General features: G+C 38.1%; 1 protein-coding gene across 2 annotated transcripts in view; it reads right to left on the reverse strand.

Moving 5' to 3' along the window:
• Positions 1–20,609, reverse strand: part of LAMA4 (laminin subunit alpha 4) — a 123,378-nt gene that overhangs the window by 19,746 nt on the left and 83,023 nt on the right. For both annotated transcript variants that reach the window (XM_084889870.1, XM_084889869.1), the window contains exons 18-31: positions 20,013–20,192; positions 18,647–18,786; positions 15,551–15,724; positions 14,495–14,640; positions 13,866–14,028; positions 12,908–13,041; positions 12,241–12,412; positions 9,899–10,030; positions 8,651–8,793; positions 6,400–6,538; positions 5,840–5,977; positions 3,622–3,755; positions 2,274–2,438; positions 1,350–1,503 (exon numbers count right to left, since the gene is read on the reverse strand). In XM_084889870.1, the coding sequence (XP_084745996.1) occupies positions 1,350–1,503; positions 2,274–2,438; positions 3,622–3,755; positions 5,840–5,977; positions 6,400–6,538; positions 8,651–8,793; positions 9,899–10,030; positions 12,241–12,412; positions 12,908–13,041; positions 13,866–14,028; positions 14,495–14,640; positions 15,551–15,724; positions 18,647–18,786; positions 20,013–20,192 (2,114 nt within the window). The remainder of the gene's footprint in view (positions 1–1,349; positions 1,504–2,273; positions 2,439–3,621; positions 3,756–5,839; positions 5,978–6,399; positions 6,539–8,650; positions 8,794–9,898; positions 10,031–12,240; positions 12,413–12,907; positions 13,042–13,865; positions 14,029–14,494; positions 14,641–15,550; positions 15,725–18,646; positions 18,787–20,012; positions 20,193–20,609) is intronic.

Here is a 20,609-nt window from a genome sequence, read left to right on the forward strand (position 1 = left end):
GACATGGGCTTTTGTTCTGAGTACAGCTGGGGTCCACTTTGAGCAGAGGAGTGACATAATATGACTTACATAAGGTGTTCCAAAAAATGTATACACGCTTTGAATGATTATAAAAGTCAGTGTTTATTAACATACAGTTCATTTTCAGACTTTAAAAGAATCCGCAGAAATGAATACTTTTGTCAACGCCTATTTTCAAACTGTTGACTGTTCTGGTCCAGGCACTGCTGGTAACTCAAAGCAACGGAAGTGCAAACATTAAGAATCGTTTTGTTTAGTATTTGTGCACCCTCAATCCGTCAACTGTTGCTCGTTTTGTGCCGTAATTTTATCGTTTATGTATCCCCATAAAAAAGTCTAGTGGATTAATTTTCTTTGTTCAAAGCTTAGTCTGGCTTCACCCACTATTTCAAATCAGTTAAACCTGAAAAGGAGTGAAAATTAAGTGAGTTATCATCTTACAAATACAGGGTATCCCAAAAAGTGTATACACACTTTGAATAATTATAAAGGCAGTGCTTGTACTACAACTGTGTTTTCTAATTCCCAGTAGCATGTTAGGACGAATTTCATTTGTTCAAAACTTAATCTGGTGGAAGAGAAAGAAACATCAATTGAGCTATCAGCTGTGAAAGTGTGTACACATGTTTTTGGGATATGCTGTGTTTATAAGGATCTGGCCCTTGTGTTGAGAAGAAACTGTTGGGAAACCATACAGAAGCAGGGAGGCCTGTTACGAGGCTATTGTGAGATGTGAGATGACAGTGGCTTGGGCCAGGTGGAAACATTGGAACCTGAGCTTATTGTGAAAATCGGACCAGGAAGGTGTGGGCAGTGGGTGGGAAAGGTTGGACTAAAAGGATGAGAAAGAAAAGTAGCCAGAGAACGTCATGGAAGAACTCAAGTTTCCATGATGGAGCAGCTCTGGTTGATGCCACGTGAGTGGTTGAAGTGAAGGTCAAGGAACGAGGGGGAAACAAGGATAAGGTCAGAAACTTTAAGGATTTCCGTGATTGTGACGAAAGCCTACCATTGTTACACAGAAGCAAAGGATACTAGAGAACAGTAGTACTAATGATATGATAGATACATATCAATTGTCAAGCATGGAGCCATTTTAACCACGCCAGTGACAAGTAGTTGGAAGTATGCATAGAAGCTGATTCAAACTGTTTCTTTAGGAACAAGAATGGATGCTACGAAGCCAGTGAGTTGGGATACCTGCGACTACAAGAACCTTATCTTTGTACAGTTGCAAATTAGAGTAAATTCTACAAAGCATCAGGGTCTAAAGTTGCATGCGTGGAATGCTAGGGCATTCGGGAACTTGGCACAGTGTTATCTGTTACCTTTCTAGTCTGACTTGTTTTAGGCTTTGAGGAATTTTTTCCTTTTTTGTGAAGGAGCAACAGTGGCGAGTTTTCAATGGGGCACTCATAAAGGGAAGTGTGGACCTTTTCAGAATACCGCTGGAAATCTTCGACCTCCACATCTCTGTCCAACCTGTGTTAGTAACGAAGGGGGGGGGGGGGGGGGGGAAACAACCTTAAAAATGTTGGTCAGAGAAATGAGCAATTTAAACAATTTTTGTGTGTGTGATGGATCTTTATCCATCAACCACTACTTTAATCAGAATATTTAAAATGATCATTTAACCAATTAATTAATAACGTCCTGCCAGGTACCAGCACATTCTGACAGATGAACATCATTCCCCTCACCACACTCTGGGTGACTGGGCCGCCTCTGAATTATTCAATCTGTGTCAAATTCCTCCCTTGCTAGTTCTTGTACTCAGGGAGCCCTCGTTGTCTTTGTCAAGGACCTAGATTAATGGCTTTGTTTAAAGTCAGGCATTAAATTAAGAACAGGTTCTTAAACTTCTAACAAGGATTTGGTTATGTGGCTCTGTACTCTATTGTGAATAAGATGTACAGAGATAATCACATCTAATATTTATAGCTTGCTGTATGCCAGCTGCTTTATGCCCATTATCTCATTTAATCCTCATAACAAGCATACCAGGCAGGCACTATTATTATCTGAATTTGCAGGTGAATAAAAAAGGCTTACTTTGCCAAAGTCATACAGAAATTAAAGGGCTAGAAAAGCTAACTACAAACCCAAGTATATCAGTTGCTCAAGCATATACAATCTTCTAATGACTACCCTAATGCCTCTGATAAATTTCATAGTTCTGTTTGAATAATGCAAATATTTTCATCATTGACTTGATTAACCATGTGGTCTTATAAAAAACAAAAACACTGTACCTGGTAAAGTAGGCATTGCTTATACAGCCGGTAAAATTAGCATACTGAGGACTGATGGGTGAGCCGCCGAAGTAAAACTTCTTTTCATCTACTTGTGTGTGTTCTGCTTTCCCTTTGGTAGGATTCTTACTCCCAAGTCTGCTTTTATCTACTACCAGTTCATATCTGCAAGAGAAAAATCATCATTACAGAGCACACAGCTAACGTTCTACCTCGAGTGCCATTCTAGGTCGCAGGCTTTCTCAGGGAGTTGAAATGGGACATCTGGTCAATAAAAAGATAATAGCTTCCCAGACTCTTTATGAGGCCTAGGATAAAATGACTGAATGTTTCCATACACAGAAAAGGCCCTCCCAACCAGGATTAGAATTTAAACTCATAAAAGCAAGGAGTTAACATGACTAGTCATCATCACTGTTTTGTTGTTGTTTTTCTTTTTGGTGGGGAAAAAAAAAAAATTAGGGATCTACCTTCCTCATGGTGATCATTTACACATGCTTGTGTGAGACCATTTTCACTGTAAAGCCCAGTGAATGGTTTTGGTTCTGATTGGACATGGAGTCCTGAAAAGACCTATTAGCGTTTTCCTTTGATGGAGGGCTCCATGGAAGTGGACACAGAATGGGAGCAGTCTACAACAGAGGTTCCTGTCTTATCCCAGAAAGCTTCTTACTATGGAAAAGAAGTTCAGTATCACATATTTTAAAGATAAAGTTAGAGATTTTAAAATGGGGCCATAAGTATTCCATTCTCAACCGCCAAATGTCAAACGAAATGAAACCAACATTTGCTGAGCTCCTTTATGCAGAGCTCCCGCCCTCCACTGAGTCAGACACTTTCCTCAAGGAGATTATAGTCTATGGTTTTGTTCTTTTGTTTGTTTTATTTTTATTGATGAGAGCATTACAGATGTCTCCCATTTTCCTCCTTTCCCACCTCTATGCAGCTCCCACCCTACCCCAGGCATTCACTACACTATTGTCTGGGTCCAGGGGCTATGAATGTATGTATATAAATTCTTTGGTTAATCTCTTCCCACCCACCCTATCTTCCTTCTGAGATCTGTCAGTCTGCTCCATGCTTCCAGGTCCTGGCCTATTTGGGGGTGGGGTGGTGGGAGGGGTGGGGGTTTTATATTTTTGTTAAGTAATTTCATAGTGACTTATTTTGCATGTCTTGAAAATTTAGAGCAATTTATTTTTTAAAGGACGCAAGTAGCTCCTTCCATCATTTTTTTAAACACTAGAAAAGCAATAGAATAGCCAATTATTCATAGTGGTCAATTGGCAGAATCATGCCCGGCAAATAAGGCCACCACATGGGAAGGATATATCGTGAGGACCTGTACCTTGCAGGGGAGACAGAGGTGATGATGAAGTGAGACAGCCCATCATTGTACTGCTTATCTGCTGATTGCACCTTGATTCCCTTTACGTCCATGATCACAGTGCCATTATCCAACGAAATGGAGAACACGTCTGACTGAAATGCAAGCACAAGTTTTTAAGTAGGGAGCCAGGTATCCCAAAGAACATGTTTTTAACATTTACTTAATGGTATTGCTTAAAGGAACATCCAGTATGAAGGAAGTTTGCTTGTAAAATACCTTCTATGAATAACAATAAAAACAAAATACTTGATTGCTTATATTGGTGTTGCCTGTAAAATTAGACACCATACAATGGAAAAAATAAATCTCCTATATACATTTAGAACTAAAACCTTCTTGTGATTTTGTCATGTTGAGAGTTGCTTACTCCATCATGTCTCCCTTTAATCCCTTTTGAAAGGGCTATATTTGAATTTCTTTGGGAATGTGGATAGATTACCAGGCAAAAGTTAATTTGCTAGTTTGGCCTCTTAAATATTTCACTTTTCATCTACAGATGCAGAAGAGAAATTTTAAATAAAAGCAGGTTAACATCTCTTTTTCTGAATTTGCTTATCATTTATCTTAAAATATTGGTAAAATAATAATCTCGCTTCTCTTCCCTTGGATGGGCACCAAACTCTACAGTTAGCCCAGCACATACTACTTTTTTGGACCAAAGTGCTATTTAATTAACCATGCTAATCTGAGGCAGGTTGTGTAGCAGAGGTTCTACAAAGCGCTTTGGGTAAATTCTCACAGATGCTACTGGTTTAAATTCAATTCAATATAAATGTGATAGATTCAAAGTAATAAGTATGAAAAGTGAAAGCTGCTGTTATGACCTGGTCTATCAGTGTATCTCTTGGTACTTTTCAGAGATAAATAGGTTGAATCTTAGGGTCATTAAACCTGTACCGATCTTATTTGATTTTTTAAAATATATATATATTCTTATTGATTTTAGAGAGAGGAAGGAAGAGAGATAGAAACATTGAAGAGAGAGAAACATCAACATCTATCCTCTGCCTCCTGCATGCCCCCTACTGGGGATCGAGCCCAAAACCCAGGCATGTACCCTGACCAGGAATCTAATCATGACTTTCTGGTTCATGGGTCAGTGCTCAACCACTGAGCCACTCCAGCTAGGCTTATTTTATTCCTCAAACAAGATGTCTTTAAGCTGAGCTCAAGTGTTCTGCAGCAAATGCATGAAGAAAAAAGTATGTTCTATTTACTATTTTATAAGTTAAATCACACATATGTTTATTCTTAACATATAGTGGTTCTTAACATTTTTTTGTGCTGTGGACTCCTTTGGCAATTTGGTGACACATATGGACCCATTCATAAAATAATGTTTTAATATACATACAACAAAATGTATAGGAACACAAAGGAAACTAATTACATTGAAACACAATTTCAAAATATTAAAACAATAAATCTGTGACATAGTAATATATGTATTTCTTTATTAAAGCATTAAATAATAAAATCTAGTAGCAGATCTAATAACTACTATAATTTAGAAGTAGCAATGAGCAAAATTAATATTTTGAGATATCTGTGAAAAATACTTGTCATTTCTATTAATGAAAAAGTTACAGGTACTAGTAATACTATTGTGATTTGTTGCCCATGTTTATAATGGGAGAAAATGCTAAATTTTAGTTAGATAAATAAAGATGTAATTTTCCCTACCCAAGTCTACAGACTTCCTGAATTCTTCTCATTAACCTTTGAGGAGTGGGTCTATGAATCTCAGATTAAGAATCCTTGATGTACAATATATATAATCTATATATAAAAATGTAATATGCAAATTGACTGAATGGCAGAATGACCAGAATGGTCACTTGACCATTTGCTATGAGGCGCACTGACCACCTCTCAGTCCCTTTCCCTGGCCATTAGGCTCCAATCGCCCAATGGCGAATAGGGAACTGGGGGTGGGTCCACTTTGGCAGCTGGGGAAGATGGCCCTGATGGAAGGCCAGGCCTAGGGACCGTACCTACACATGTGCTATTTCGTGTGCCAGGCCTCTAGTATTTTATAAAGTGTCTGAAATGGGGAATTCTGTGGGAGTACATGTACGTCAAAATTGAAAATCACTACTAACATGCTTAACAATATTTCTAATAGACAAAACAATTATCATAAAGACATTTCCTCAGACAAAAACCAAATACATACCCCTGCAGCATGATAGAATAGTAGTCCGTTTGGTTGTAACGTTTGGAAATTAAAGCCTCCTTCAAAGCCATCAAAGAAAGATATTTTCTGGGTTGAAGCAATGAAACTCTGTCCATTGAAATATGCACGGCGAGATATCTGTGTGCCCAAACAGTAAATTTAGTGTTTGTAATAATTACCAAAGCTTAAATGAATTTCTCACACACCAAAGTTCCAGTTTCTATATTAATAGGTTTTGTTTTTTTTAAACCTTCTGGTTTGTACTGGAATTCAGGCATATTAACCTTCCCTCTGTGGGCCTCTAACAGGTGGGGTTTCAGCATTTTCCCTTCCTCCGCCCTGAGTAGTAACTGTGTTCTCACAGCCTCTCTGGGCTTTGGAAGCTACACTGACAGAAAACTGAGCCGAACGGAAAAATCCCAGAGGCACCCCACAAGCCTTCCTGGCTTAATGATTCCTAGAATTACAAGGAAGCTGAAAAGAGCTGTATAGCTTTTGAGAGTGGTAAGTGTTGTTTTTATTTATTATTATTAAAAAGCTTTTGATTGATTGGTACTTACAAGAGAGTCTTCTGGGCACCCGTAACCCACTCCCAGGGTTTCTGTCTGCTCTAGTAAATTGAAGTCTTTCTTTTGGAACTGGAAACCCTTCATGCATCCCCTGAAGTTGATATCCAGGGGGAGGTGTGTTCTCAGAGTCCTGGGAAAGAAAATTAGTCATCACTAATACAGCCCTGGTGATGATGCCTCCGTACATATATAGGTGATGCAATTTAATAGTATTTAAAATCATTTATAACTAACATTTAAAGGTAAAAAATGGTCAATTCTTGCCCAACCAGTGTGGCTTCATGGTTGAGCGTTGACCTATGAACCAGGAGGTCACAGTTTGATTCTCCTTCAGGGCACATGCCTGGGTTGTGGGCTCGATCCTCAGGAGGGGGCATGCCAGAGGCAGCCGATCAATGATTCTCTCTCATCATTGATGTTTCTATCTCTCTCCCGCTTCCTACTCTGAAATCAATAAAAATATATTTGAAAAAAAGATCAATTCTTGGCAATTTCACATGTAAGTTATAAAAGTAAACTAAGAAACATTAATTTCTTATGTCATAACTGGTTAAGTTAGAAAGAAAACCCAGTCTTCAGCCTTCCACTAATCCACATGGGTCATAAACTTATCTTCTTGCTTTATTTGCAATACACTATAATCAACTAAGGCTAGTGTGAATGTTAGGTCTTGGGAACACTAGAGAGTAAGAAATAAATCCTTTACCTTTAAGATCAAGGCTGGCATTTTTCTCAGTGCTGTAGTCCTACTACCTATACCATGCCCAGTATATAGGAGTGTCCAAGAACATGTTATCGGATATTGAATGGATATGAAGTTAGTTTTGATAAAGTTACAATGCCTTCAGTGTACTTTAGATTAACACTAGCTAAATTAAGGGGTAAAATTTCTCTATACTGTGCTCCGACAAGACCACACAGGGAAGACCGTACTGATGGACAGATTGAGGTGCACATAGTGGTAACCATTATGGTTAAAGGTCCAATGTGGCATGTTTGGAGGACTGAAGAGGCTATTTATTTAGAAAAGAAAGCTTGGGGAGCCTTTGGAAAATATGAAGCATTGTGATGTGAAAGGGGAATGGCATTAGTTATCATTCAAAATAAGGAATAGCTTTATAAAATTTGAAGTCATTGATTTTTAAAAAAAATTTAGAGCAGTGGTTCTCAACTGTTCTAATGCCACGACCCTTTAATACAGTTCCTCATGCTGCGACCCACAGGTTGAAAACTGCTGCCATAGAGCCCAAGACCATCGTAAAACACATATATTTACATTATGATTCATTAACAGTAGCAAAATTACAGTTATGAAGTAGCAACGAAAATAACTTTATAGTTGGGGGTCACCACAACATGAGGAACTGTAGTAAAGGGTCACGGCATTAGAAAGGTTGAGAACCACTGAGTTAGAGGTAACCATAGATTTATTCAAAGAGAGGTTTGAAGGAATGGTTTTATTTTGTTTTTAATATCATATTGTGGCCTTATCTCAGAGCACTCAGAATTTTTGGAGAACGGTCATGGACAATGGTGTTTATAAAATCTACCTAGATTATTTGAATGAGAACCAGGGTTGAGAACCACTGGACTAAAATATGTCTCTCAGTCTTAAAGGTCTCTGATGCTATGAGTTGATCATAATAAGAGACAGTAATTTTTTTAATATATTAGAATAACTTCCTTATACATAATTCACAAACCCTTAGATAAGCTTAAACTTTTTAAAAATTGATTTCAGAGAGGAAGGGAGTGAAAGAGAGAGATAGAAACATCAATGATGAGAGAGAATCATTGATCAGCTGCCTCCTGCACACCCCTTACTGGGAGTGGAACCTGCAACCCAGGCAAGTGTCCTTGACTGGAATTGAACCCCAGTCCTTTTAGTCCGAAGGCCACAGCTCTATCCACTGAGCCAAACCAGCTAAGGCAAGCTTAAAATGTTTACTCTCAGATACTATTTGAGAATTCAAATAAATTTAAATTAAGACTAAAGTAAGAGCATCAGGACATAATTAAAGAAACCTGTAGATCACATCTCGTAGATACTAATTTAAGGGGGTCATGAGAACTGGCTGCAGGGGGTTCAAAGGTGCATAAACGTGTGTGTGCATGTGCCTATGCCAGTGTAGAAGTAGCAAGCAGGGGAAACTTAAACCTTTACTAGATCTATTCCTGGGTGTTGCATACTCAGCCCAATGCATTGTTAGGAACAAATAACCACTTAACAAAGAAAGCTTACCTGGATTGTAAGATTTCTGGGGGAGCCCCTCCAATGTATATGTCTGTAAAAGGTATTTTCATCTTCTCATTGTCCATGCTCTTGACATGTCGTCTGTTAACTACCAAAATCATTTTCTTATCATTGTGGTAAATGATTGAAATCTGGGAGAAATAATACGTAGTAAATCTTGGTCACTGTTTAACAATCAACTTTTGGAAGATGACAGCATATTTGAGTTATTCTGGCTAAAACAATTGAACTTCCATGTTCTTGGTTGTTCATAAAATGGGGAATATATGTTCCTTTCTTACTCACAGACATGGAAGCTCTTACTGATAAATGCAAAAGTTCACATTTCCTGGAGGATTTCCTTGTGGAGAAGGAGCTAGCCCAGGAAAAATCTGTCATGAAACCAATTTATCAATATTTATGTGGCTCCTTTGAGGAGATTTAGGAAACAGGTACTTTCTGGGCCCTAGACTGCATGTTACCAGGTGTTATTTTTTGGTAACATAGTGAGAAGCCTTAATAAATCTGTGAAAATGCTATACAAAGAAATAGTTAAAATGATCTTTTTTTTAAAAAAATAACATCCTCATTTAGGCTATGCAATTTTAACTGAAAAGATAAATATAGCCTCTTACTCTCTGTATTTCATTTCAGCTTCAAAGTTATTGTGCCTTTTTTACATTCTATTGAATTGTAGACTTAAAGTAGACTTTTAATAAAAATAGATGAAGCGTGCTATCAGTCTGCTGAACATCTATTCAAGACTAAAGAGCATTCTTTGTGGGTTCTCTTTATGTAGAATCTGTGTTAGTAATTTCTAAGTTCTGGGTAAGTGATTTAAAAGGAGATCCTCTATTTACTTATATCTATTCTTTTTATAATTAATGGAGCTAAAAGGAAAGTAAACAAATGGCTGTTATTGCACCAGGCATTTTCTCGAGAAGATTCTATAGGAGTGTTACTATGATCACGATTTGAGTATAATTGGTGCCTTTGGATTAATGAAGCAACTAAAATGAATCTTCCAGTGACTCTTTCTTAGTAAGGTCAATCTGACCAAAAAGCCATTTTTTTAAAGCACATGTTATCCTGGAGTTAACTAGATGAGAACCCGTCAGCCAGTCTTTAGATGTGAAGGTTTTTAGTTTAATTACTTTTCTACCTATCTAGGTTGACAGTTGGATCAGACCAATAGATATAAGTTCAAACAAAACCAAATCAAAAAGGAAAAACTACCCAAATTGCAAAGATTTGTACCTCGTGGTATTTTGCATCATTAATTTGAGCTTTCTTCAAAGTGTCTTCAAGATGCACAGGACCATTGCTAAATCCAAAGTCATAGAACACATGCAGGTAACCATTGCGCATCTCCAGGCTGAAAAACATACTCTGCAGAGAAAAGGATGCATAAGATGTGAGCATCTGCTCTTATAAAAGCGCAGATTTAGCTGAATTTGAGAAATATAACACTGTATTCTTTATTACTGAAATTGTTTGAAGAGTAAGGATGTCTCATGAAGTTCTTAAAAATTACAAGTATATCCCATCGTCAGTCATGTTTTATATTAGCATTGCAAAATGTTAATATTTATATATAATTTAAAACAACTATCTTCTGTTGTTTTTTAATTTACCCTATGAATTAATGAAATTTTATGTTCAGCTTATTGACCTTTAAAAATTAAAAAAAACAGAATATTATAGGTCATGTGTATTCAACTGCCTTTTCTATAGGCAAATTTGAAAACTATAAGAAGCGAACACATATGATCGCATTTCATTTTAGAGGAACCTTGGTGATATTGAAAATTAATTCCAAAGTATGTAAAAAAGACCTTAAATAATTATCAACAAATATAGATATTAAAAAAGAAGTCAATTTCTTTATTATTTTGAAGCACTAGATTTATGGTTTTTTAAAAAAAAGTTTGGAAATTTTTATATTGTTAAGTGAACTTGTTGAGCAGAATGAATGTATACTTCCTATAAAAACTCTCATATCTGCATTATTAAAATACTTCTGGAAAGAAATTTCTAATCTGTTTTAAAATCTTTCAAATGAAGCTTTCCAATGATCTTAAACATGAAGTGTACAAAATGACATTATTTGTAAGACTGACATCAAGAAAGCTGGAAATGTACAGACAAATTTCAAAGACAACTTTTACCAACTGGTGTGTGAGATTATAAAATGACATCATGATATAGTAAACTAAGCCAATGATACACTTCTTACAGTTTTATTTTTATGAGGCATCTTGTCCAATAAAACTTAATATTGAAATAAACTGGGCTTAGGACAAGACTTTTGAATCATTCTATTACAAAGAGTTTAATGAGACTTTCAACAATACTTAAGCATATTTAATTACATTGTTTTAACACTGATATTAACAATAATTTTTGTATCATTAACAAATAAGACTAATTTTATATTTTTTAAAAAATATATATTTTATTGATTTTTTGCAAAGAGGAAGAGAGAGGGATAGAGAGTTAGAAACATCGATGAGAGATTAACATTGATCAGCTGCCTCCTGCACACCCCTCCCTGGGGATGTGTCCACAACCAAAGTATATGCCCTTAACCAGAATCAAACCCAGGACCCTTCAGTCTATCTACTGAGCCGAACCAGTTTTGGCTAATTTTATCTTTATTTTAAAATAACGTTTATTTTTTATCAATATTATCTTTATATAAATTGTCTTTTATTCCCAGTTTTAAGTATTATATCCATATATGGCATATGCAAATCAATAATAAATAAAAAAATGTTTATACATATACTAGAGGCCCGGTGCATGAAAATTCATGCACGGGAGGGGAGGTCCCTCAGCCAGGCATGCCCCCTCTCACAGTCTGGGAGCGCTCAGGAGCGCAAGGTAATCTGGCGATCAAGGGAAGATGATGCCCCCATCATACCTCTGCTGCTGCCATTGCTGGTAGTGCAAGCCTTGGCTGGCCTAGGTTACCTGAGCCTCAGGCAGCCCTGGGAGGCTGGCCAGCCACCATCTGAGGCTTGCCTGCACCTCGGGCCAGCCCTGGGAGGCTGGGAGGGTGAAGGTGGGTCTAGCCGCTCCGTGTGCCTGCTGCCCCTCGTCCCCAGCAGGGATGAAAGGACTGGGGGACTCCAGTGGCGGGGCTGAGGGGACTGGGCACCACCATCTTATGGCTATGGGTGCTGTCAGCTTTGTGATGGTATGATGGTCAATTTGCATATTCTCTTTATTAGATAGGATATACATGCTAAGTTTTTTTGTTTTTGTTTTTTACTGATTAGGGCATATGATTTAAAACGTCAGTGTTAAAATTCCATAGATACACAGTTTTCCCAATTCTTGGCACTGATTTTCTTCAAAATTCCTTCAGTATATTAAAGAGGATAGATTTAATATACATCCCAAAGTGTAGTGCAGAGAAACGTGTTTTAGGGCTGCTTTACATATAGCTGACATCACTCCACTGAAGGAAATAATCCAGGTTTGGTTTCTATATAATTCAGTTTGATAGCATGACACAACCTTGGAAGGTTCCTAGAAATATGCATAGCAGAGAATAAAGGAAATAAAGAAAATGTAAGACTTTCGTTTATACTCACTCCATTGACCATCAGGAGCACAAGTCCATTGTCAGCTGGTGTTCGAACTTCTATGTCAAAACGAGTCACCTGACCAAATTTCCCTCTCCTGGTGATATCCCTCACCACGGCATAACTAGAGCCATCAAAGTAATAGCTGGCAGCCCGACTCTGAGTAAAGGCCAGCTTATCTCTGAAATAAAGCACAAGGATCATATAAACATTACAAGGATCATATGTCCATTACTCACTGGACAATGAATTCATGCTTCTCAGGTGAGGCCCTTTTGACCCATCTCCTGACATCTTCCTTGGACCTTCCAGCACTTAAATGAAGTCATGATGTCTGCATGCGTGACGTACAGGCATTTGTTGGTAAGTTAAATGAATTGTTTTTAATGGATTTTTTCTCTAACCTTTGTGCTAAGACAACAGAAGTCTCTAGTGAAATCTCAGTCTCTGGAATCCGAAATCAAAGGTGCAAACAAGTTGTGTATCACGTTTTATAATTGTGCATGTCCATCTATGGCAGAGAAAACCTAAAAAGTGTTTTGCAGGCATGACTATTATCAGTTTCTAAACTGGTTTTCCCCAAGAAAAGATTGGGAACTTAAATATTGACCCACATGAGTCTCCCTGCTGCTCTTTCATGGCTAGCAAAGTCTTTGCACTCTTAACACTTGCTTACCTGGCACAGGGCACTGATTTGGAGGTATCCATATTGTATATGTGCTTAAAGTTGTACAAGCTGATCACATCATTATTCAAAGTGGCCAATTCCAGGCAGCCAAGGAAGCCAGGCAGGTTCAAGCTGGCAGGAAGCTGTGCAACAGACAAAGCAAAGTCAATTGTCCCACGATCACATTTCACCTGGGCCATACAGGACAGGCAATGAAACAAACAACAAGTCCAAGAGATCTGTCCATTGGTATAGGTATCTTTCCAGCCCTGAGTTTGCATCTGCTCCATGCCAGATCATTTAGATCCATCATGATTCTTCCGTGGTACATATCTTAGCAGAGAGGGTGGGATTTATTGAGCATATACTATGTGCCAGTTACCCACTGGACAGTGAATTTATGATGCTAGTCAATCCTTACACCAGTCTATGAAGTAATTATTTCTGTTCTCATAGAGAGAGGAAGTAAGTCTGAGGCTCAATAATGTGTTGAAATCGAATCCTAGTTCAACTATCTTCTTGGTCCTTTCCTTTATTTACCTTTCATTGGGTCTCACACTCCCCCCTGGACCTCACCCTTCCTTTATATTTTATTTTATACTTAGTTGAGATAACTAAAATTTTTGAAACTATCACATGTGAACCCGAAGGTTAGATACAAGCTCAGAAAGTACAGATACTTCTGAAGTAGGAGGGGATACTATTATTTACTTATTCATGTATCAGAATGAAATGAATTGATAGTCCAGTGTTAGCTAAAGCTTGAATGCATCTGACACTATGAAAATGTGGGTAGCAGAGATCATATTTATAGATTCTGGTTCAGAAATCTACCATCCACTGAGCTAAGCTCTTTCTTAAAATATCAAGATTTCTACCCCATGCCCAAATCATTGTAGGTTTTATGGACTTTTGAAAACAATAACTGTAGGTTCGCAATAAGCCAAACTATAGCTGGAGAGCTTACCTTGAAGTTTGCAGGCACACCACCAACATAAAACACAGTGTCCTCAGGGTCCAGATCCAACAAGGAGTCATTCCCGGCAAACTCCCCCTTTTTAATGAACTTCTCCTCTGCGGTGCTACTGAGACTTGGGACTGTTAAAAACACCTTCCCATGTTTTCCTACCCTGTTGAGGTAAATAATTTTTACTCTTTATTAGCCTGAGAATTTATAGAGAATGCATATTTTTTTAAATGTAAAAATGTTAATGTTTCCTTGTCCCAGAACTGACAATCTGATTTTGTCACACTCATAAGCAGTTATATGTCAGCAATCAATGGGAAGGGGGAAAAAAAAAGACATTCCATCTCAGAATTAATTCATAGATAGAACAGATTAAAAAAAATCAATAATCAGATTGCTTTTTTAAAATGATGACTATTTTTCTAACCTCTGGTTTTTCAATAAGGTATTTGGAAAGGAGTATAGGAATAATGGAAGAAAGAGGAGGAAGAATAGAGGAAAGAAAGTGCTACTTAACAACTTCCGCAGGAAGACTGTGAGTGACCTGTGTGTGTGTGTGTGTGTGTGTGTGTGTGTGTGCCTTATATTATAACATGTGCACACAGTCATGTATCATGCATTCACTTTACCTTTCAATCTTGACAATGCTGAAGTAAGCAGGCCATGAACTGACAGGCTTGGAGTCCAGGGGAATCTCTACATCCTTAGTTCCCAAATTGTAGACATACACCAGGTTATCGTTTTTGATTGCAAGGCCCATATACTCTTTTTTGGCCTGAAATGTCAATAAGTCACTTAAATAAAATACAAGTGAGTGAATATCATCTTTTGTTTTTATTTCTTTAAAGGACAATAAACAATTCCAATAATTGGTTGTATCCAGACACGTCTGTTCTGAACTTTATAACCAAAGTTCCTGATAGATTATGCAACATCTCTTCCTCTCCATCCTCCCTGTGGCTGCAGCAGTCTGTTGTCCTCCCCACTACCGTCATCCCAGCCTTGTCCAAATGCACCTGGACAGGGAGGCAAGCAGCTGCAGGCTTAAGGATATTTGATGGCTGCCGGGAGTGTGCTAAGCTTGTTTAGTTAAGCGGGGATATAATGCAGCCTGCCAATACCAATCGCTATGAATCTTCAAACATAATAGGCCTCTGTATTCTGAAAGTCTTTGAAATGCTATATTCAGAATCCTCAAAAATAGCACTGTGAGACATAGAAAGCAAACCCAGAGGTATCCCACACAAAAGGAATCACTTGCCTTTAAATCACTACTTTAGTCTTGGCACTAAAATGCTCTATACTTTTTGAGATATCAGAATGGGAATTTTGTTGTTGGGATAAGGTAGCTTTGTTGCAAAGCGAAGGAAAAAGCACCAATTTTTCCTTTTAATAGTATTCTCTCCTTTTAAGAGAGAATCGGTAGTTACAAACTAGTCACAAGGGTGTAAAGTCAAGCATTGAGAATACTAGTTTAGTCAATAATATTGTGCTAACTATGTATGGTGCCAGGTGGGTACTGGCAAAATGGTACATACACTTTGTAAAGTATATGATTATCTAACCAGTGTGTTGTACACATGAAATTAATACAAAACAATACTGAATTCAAACTGTCATTGAAAAATAAGAAAGAAAAAAAACTACAACAAATGAAAAATATAAATAAAATCTCATGCTCTTACGTTTTTGCTTCCGAGATATAGGATAAACTGATCTGCAATCCCGGGCAGTTCTGGCTGCTTCACAGGAGGTTTCACGTACAGGCTCAGGGACGTGAAGGTCCTTAAGTCATCTATCCTGGCTTTAGGGTGCACTTCAACAGCAGACTGCCCATCAAACATCATGGAGACTTGGATCTGGAGTTACAAAAACATCCCATTAAAAGCACGTTGCAGAAATGGGCCTGGTTCTCAGTGGGTCTCCCTCACTCCTGATAGGGTCACTGAGATCTCCTCTCCTCCATGCTTTGTTTGCTTATGTCCCCACCTCCTCGAACAAATGATTTAAGGCATATTGTAATATAATAGTTGAAGTTTAAAACACGGTGATGAAGGAAGTCTAAGAATGAGGATGCAAAGGAATTCCACAATGAACTACATACTTGATTGAGGTGAACTAAGCAGCTCGAAGGGATACTTAGTTATACAATTCACAAGACCTATAAGATTAACAGCAAATCGCCCTAGCTGGTTTGGCTCAGTGGACAGAGCGTCAGCCTGTGGACTGAAGGGTCCTGGGTTTGATTCCAGTCAAGGGCACATGTCCAGGTTGCAGGTTCAATCCCTATAGGAGGCATGCAGGAAGTAGCCAATCAATGATTCTGTCACCATTGATGTTTTTATTTCTCTCTCCCTTTCCCTTCCTCTCTGAAATCAATAAAAAAAAATATTTTTTTTAAAAAGATTAACAATAATGAATTTGTCAGAAGTATAACTAACTCTGGGTAATAGTACAGTTAAGAACTTCTCTCCAGGGTCTTCAAAAGAGGCTCATGGGGCTAGGCTGTAAGGAACACCTTTGAGTGCATGTGGAGAGTTGGGAGGGGCCTAGACCCAGCTTTGAAGTCTGAACCATAGTCTTGACAGCTGGCTCTGCCGCTTGCTAGCCATGTAACTCAAACAATCACTTAACCTTCAGTTTTCTCGTCTGTAAAGTGAGCACAATAAGTTTGCTGTGAGAATGAAATAAGACAATAACTATAAAATGCACTCCAGTGCCTGGCTCTATCGTTACAATAATTCTAAGAATGAATTCATTAATATGTGTCTTATAATGATTCTCAGATAGGCATCACAACAAAGCACAATTCAGTAAATGCATTTGTAAGAGGCCCAGTATGATATGCTAAATGGATTTGAGATGATTTTCAAGAATTCAGAAGAAGACAGACTGTGTTTATCCATGCCATTTATGCAAATATTTCTGAATGATTAGATGTATTTACATCAATTAATCAATATTGATTTGGTAAATACTGATGGTGAGTGAGCTCAAGATTATATTACCAGGTGCCAACAGTACAGCTATTCTATGTTGTCAGCTGGTTAAACATCAATGCGTGTTAATAAACCATCGAACAGTGTGTGGGATTAACATAAAAACTGAGAGTCAGAGAAGGATGTCTTATCTCCACAGAAAGATCTCACTTTGAGGAGCCTTGTGCATCCGGAATCATTGCCAAAACTCTCTTTAGAAAATGGTTTTAGGTTTCTAAAGCCCAAAAATTCTACTCCGTATGAATAAAACTACCAGAAAGCACTCAAAGAAAACTTAGCTTTGGAAATGCCATTTCTTGATGATAAACCTTTTTTGAAATGTTCTCCAAGGTATTAAAAAGGTAATTTGTGGTATGAAATCAATTACCATATATCATTTAAAAGGTGGTATATTTAACAATCATTATCTCCTTCTACTACAAAATAATTGAATTCTAACTCTTTTTTTTTCTGTAAGTAATTTGGGCCAATAGTCTGTTCAGGCCAATTCTCAATTGAGAAAATAACATAATATAATTTGTTGTAAAAAATGTTGCTGGTCTAAAAATCAATAAAGAACAAATTAAAAAGAATCTCAGAGGGGAGAGTACATGGGTGGGAAAAGATCAACCAAAGAACTTATATGCATACTAGAAGCCTGGTGCACAAAATTCGTGCATGGTAGGGTCCCTAGGCCTAGCTGGCAATCAGGGTTGATCTGCAGGGTGACTGGTGGGGTAATTGGGGGGGACCTCCACTGGTTCCTGCCCTAGTTGACCTGGTGCTACCCGCTCCCCACTCCCCACACCCCGTCACCGCTGCTGAGTCAGGGCCTGTGGGCTTGGGGCAGCTCCTGAATTGAGCATCCACCCCCTGGTGGACAGTACACATCATAGCGACTGTTTTTCCCGCCAGTTGTTCTGCAGTTCAGTTAATTTGCATATTAGGCTTTCATTATATAGGATATGAATAACCCATAAACACAGACAATAAGATGGTGAGGCCTGGGGCAGGGGTGGCGGGTTGGAGAATGGGGGAAGGGGCCGGCTAGAAGAGGTTAGTGGGGGGAAAAAGGAGACATATGTAATACTTTCAATAATAAAGATTAAAAAAAAAAAAAAGGCTAAGTACAAGCCCTGTTTCACCACACTGCAAATGTTAATTGTTGTGCCAGGCTATGTTCCTACCAACGCTAGTGCTGGTTATACCAGTTGCAGTGTTGCTTCTGTATAAGCATCTCAGAATAGGGCCTTTTTTGAGATTATTCTGTTTAGCTGGTTTGTAATTCCTCAGTTAAACCTGTGGAGGGGTTAGTAAAAGCTTTGTGTACAACGCAATCTTTTGTGTTGTATCAGAAAATTCTATGAAGAGATAGATGGGCAAGATTATTCCATATAGCAATTGCACTAAAACAACTGTTAAAATGAATAATAATAATAATAATTGCGTCTTTTATTGTGGTTGGCTTCATTTGATTTCTTTTGTTGTATAAACCATGTTGACTAGATTAAATTTGTGGTCTTAAGTCATGGCTATGCTTTAGAATCTTTAAAGCTAAGTTTTCTTTGAGTGCTTTCTGGTAGTTTTATTCATACGGAGTAGAGAAAATACAAGTGCTGAACCCTTTCTCTTGAGAGCCTGATCTATTGCTCTGAACTTGGGACCAGGAAAGGGTTTAGTTTTCAAAGCTCTTCACGTGATTGTGATGAACAGAGGGAGCTGAGAACTGTGGACCTGGGAGCTGCTCTTCCTGTTCTCATTGTGTCCCCGGGATCAATAATGATGAGTCTGTTCATGGCTTACCTTGCTGGCAACACTTCTGGTCTGAGCAATGAGCTCTCGGACCCTCTGGATGCTGGCAGAAACGTTGCTTGCAGGCCGCTTCTGCTCAACTGTGCGAAGCTGATCCAGGAGCTGAGGGACAACCTCTGTCAGATTTCTTACTGCAGTTAATAAAAATTAATCACTTGCGTAAATATCTCATTATTGATTACACTTCAGAAATGAGATGAAGAAAAAAACATATGATTACTTCTGGTAGAACTATAAGAAATTATTTTTAATCCTGCAAAATGAATAGTTAAGCCCAAGGCATAATTTATCCTTTGTGACATTTACAGCACATACTGATTTATAAATGTATGCAGAACAAGCTGACTTATGAAGCATATGTCTGAAGGGCAGGATCCACAATAAATATGCAGGTGTTCTTTTCACCACAAACCACACCACAGAGTGTTCAAATTTCTCATATTACTGATATAACAGCTTTAAAAATTCGGGGCAAAAGCAGGTGGAGAGGTTGTTTCCCATAATGCTCATCCACAGGCCACACTGCTGCTGCAGCAGTCCCAGCAGATGAAGGAGACAAGGGAGCACTCAGAGAATTGGTTGAGCACTGAGAGGTTGCTATTTCGATTCCTGGTCAGGACTTGCCCAGGTTGTGGGCTCAGTTATCATTGGGGGGTCATATAGGAGGCAGCCGATAGATGTTTCTTTCTCATTGATATTTTTATATCTCTCTCCTTTCCTATCTCTCTAAAACTCAATAAAAAACACTTTTAAGAAATATGAGACTGAAAAAAGAATTTCTCAAATAATATGTGGTTTTAACATCTATGTGTAACTAGTAAGTAAATGAGGTATGCATTTAAATATTTCCTTTTCATTGCTATAAATTTGTGTTCAAGTTAGCCAACAAGCTGTCTTCTTGGTGAGAAGCTTCAGTTATATTTGGCCATATTTAGTAACTGTTGGTAATAGCCTGATTTTTTTTTGGTAAGGATAAAGTAATGCTCTTAGTAAAATCCATGCTGTTTAGTAAATGGTTTCCCTAAAAGATCGTGAAGATTATTTACTCCAACATGTGATTGACCTTCTTCCTGAAGAAATCAAGCTTACATTGATAAAAACAGATGCTACCTATTTTAAATAGAAAATAGTCATGACTTTTAATCAATCTATTTAGTGTTTCTGTGAAATATATAGATTTCATATGTACATACACATGGATAGATGAACTAAGCAAAAGTTTTTCTCCTTTTGTAAGCTAACTTCTACAGTATTCCAATCTAAAACCCAAAGAAAGAAAACTGCTTCTTAAAACATGTGCGGAGGTCAATGGCCAGTTCCTCAACTGGATGCACATTGAGACATTCCCGAGGGATACCTGCATCTCTGGCGGAGTCCACTGCCGTGTTGTAAGCATAAGAGTCAAACTTTTGGAGGTTCTGGGACCAGTTGGTGAGGTGGTCGGCCATCGGGGCGGTGGCCTGCTGGACTCCCATCGTCGTCCTGTTGGCCTCCTCGGTGGCCAGCTTGGACTGACCCAGGCGCTGCTGAGCGTCACCTTCACACAGAGCACAAGGACACTCACTTTGCAGAGAAGCAGGGCACTTGTTGGGAACATTAACATCCATTTATTCACTGGGTGACACAGACCTTACTACATGTTGAGCTTTTAAGCCAAACGAAGATATTTAAACATACGTTAATTATGATGTAAGTTAGGTGCACACGATTACTGTAAGCAGTATTACTAAGTGAGCTTGAAAGACTCTAAAGTCTCATTAAAATCATGTAGTGCATTGAAAACACTTTCTAGTGAGAGTTCAATGAAAAAGTAATTAGTATTTGTTCGGGTTAGAGACCTGGTGAGAAAGGCACAGAAAATTCATCTGAGAGATAACTCATAACATGTTTGTGTCTTAAATTGATTGTAAATATCACTTTCTTTTATCTGGAACTTTTTTTTTTTGCCATAAAA

Source organism: Pipistrellus hanaki (assembly GCF_964339955.1).
Source record: "Pipistrellus hanaki genome assembly, chromosome: 7".
Taxonomy (NCBI): Eukaryota; Metazoa; Chordata; class Mammalia; order Chiroptera; family Vespertilionidae; genus Pipistrellus; species Pipistrellus hanaki.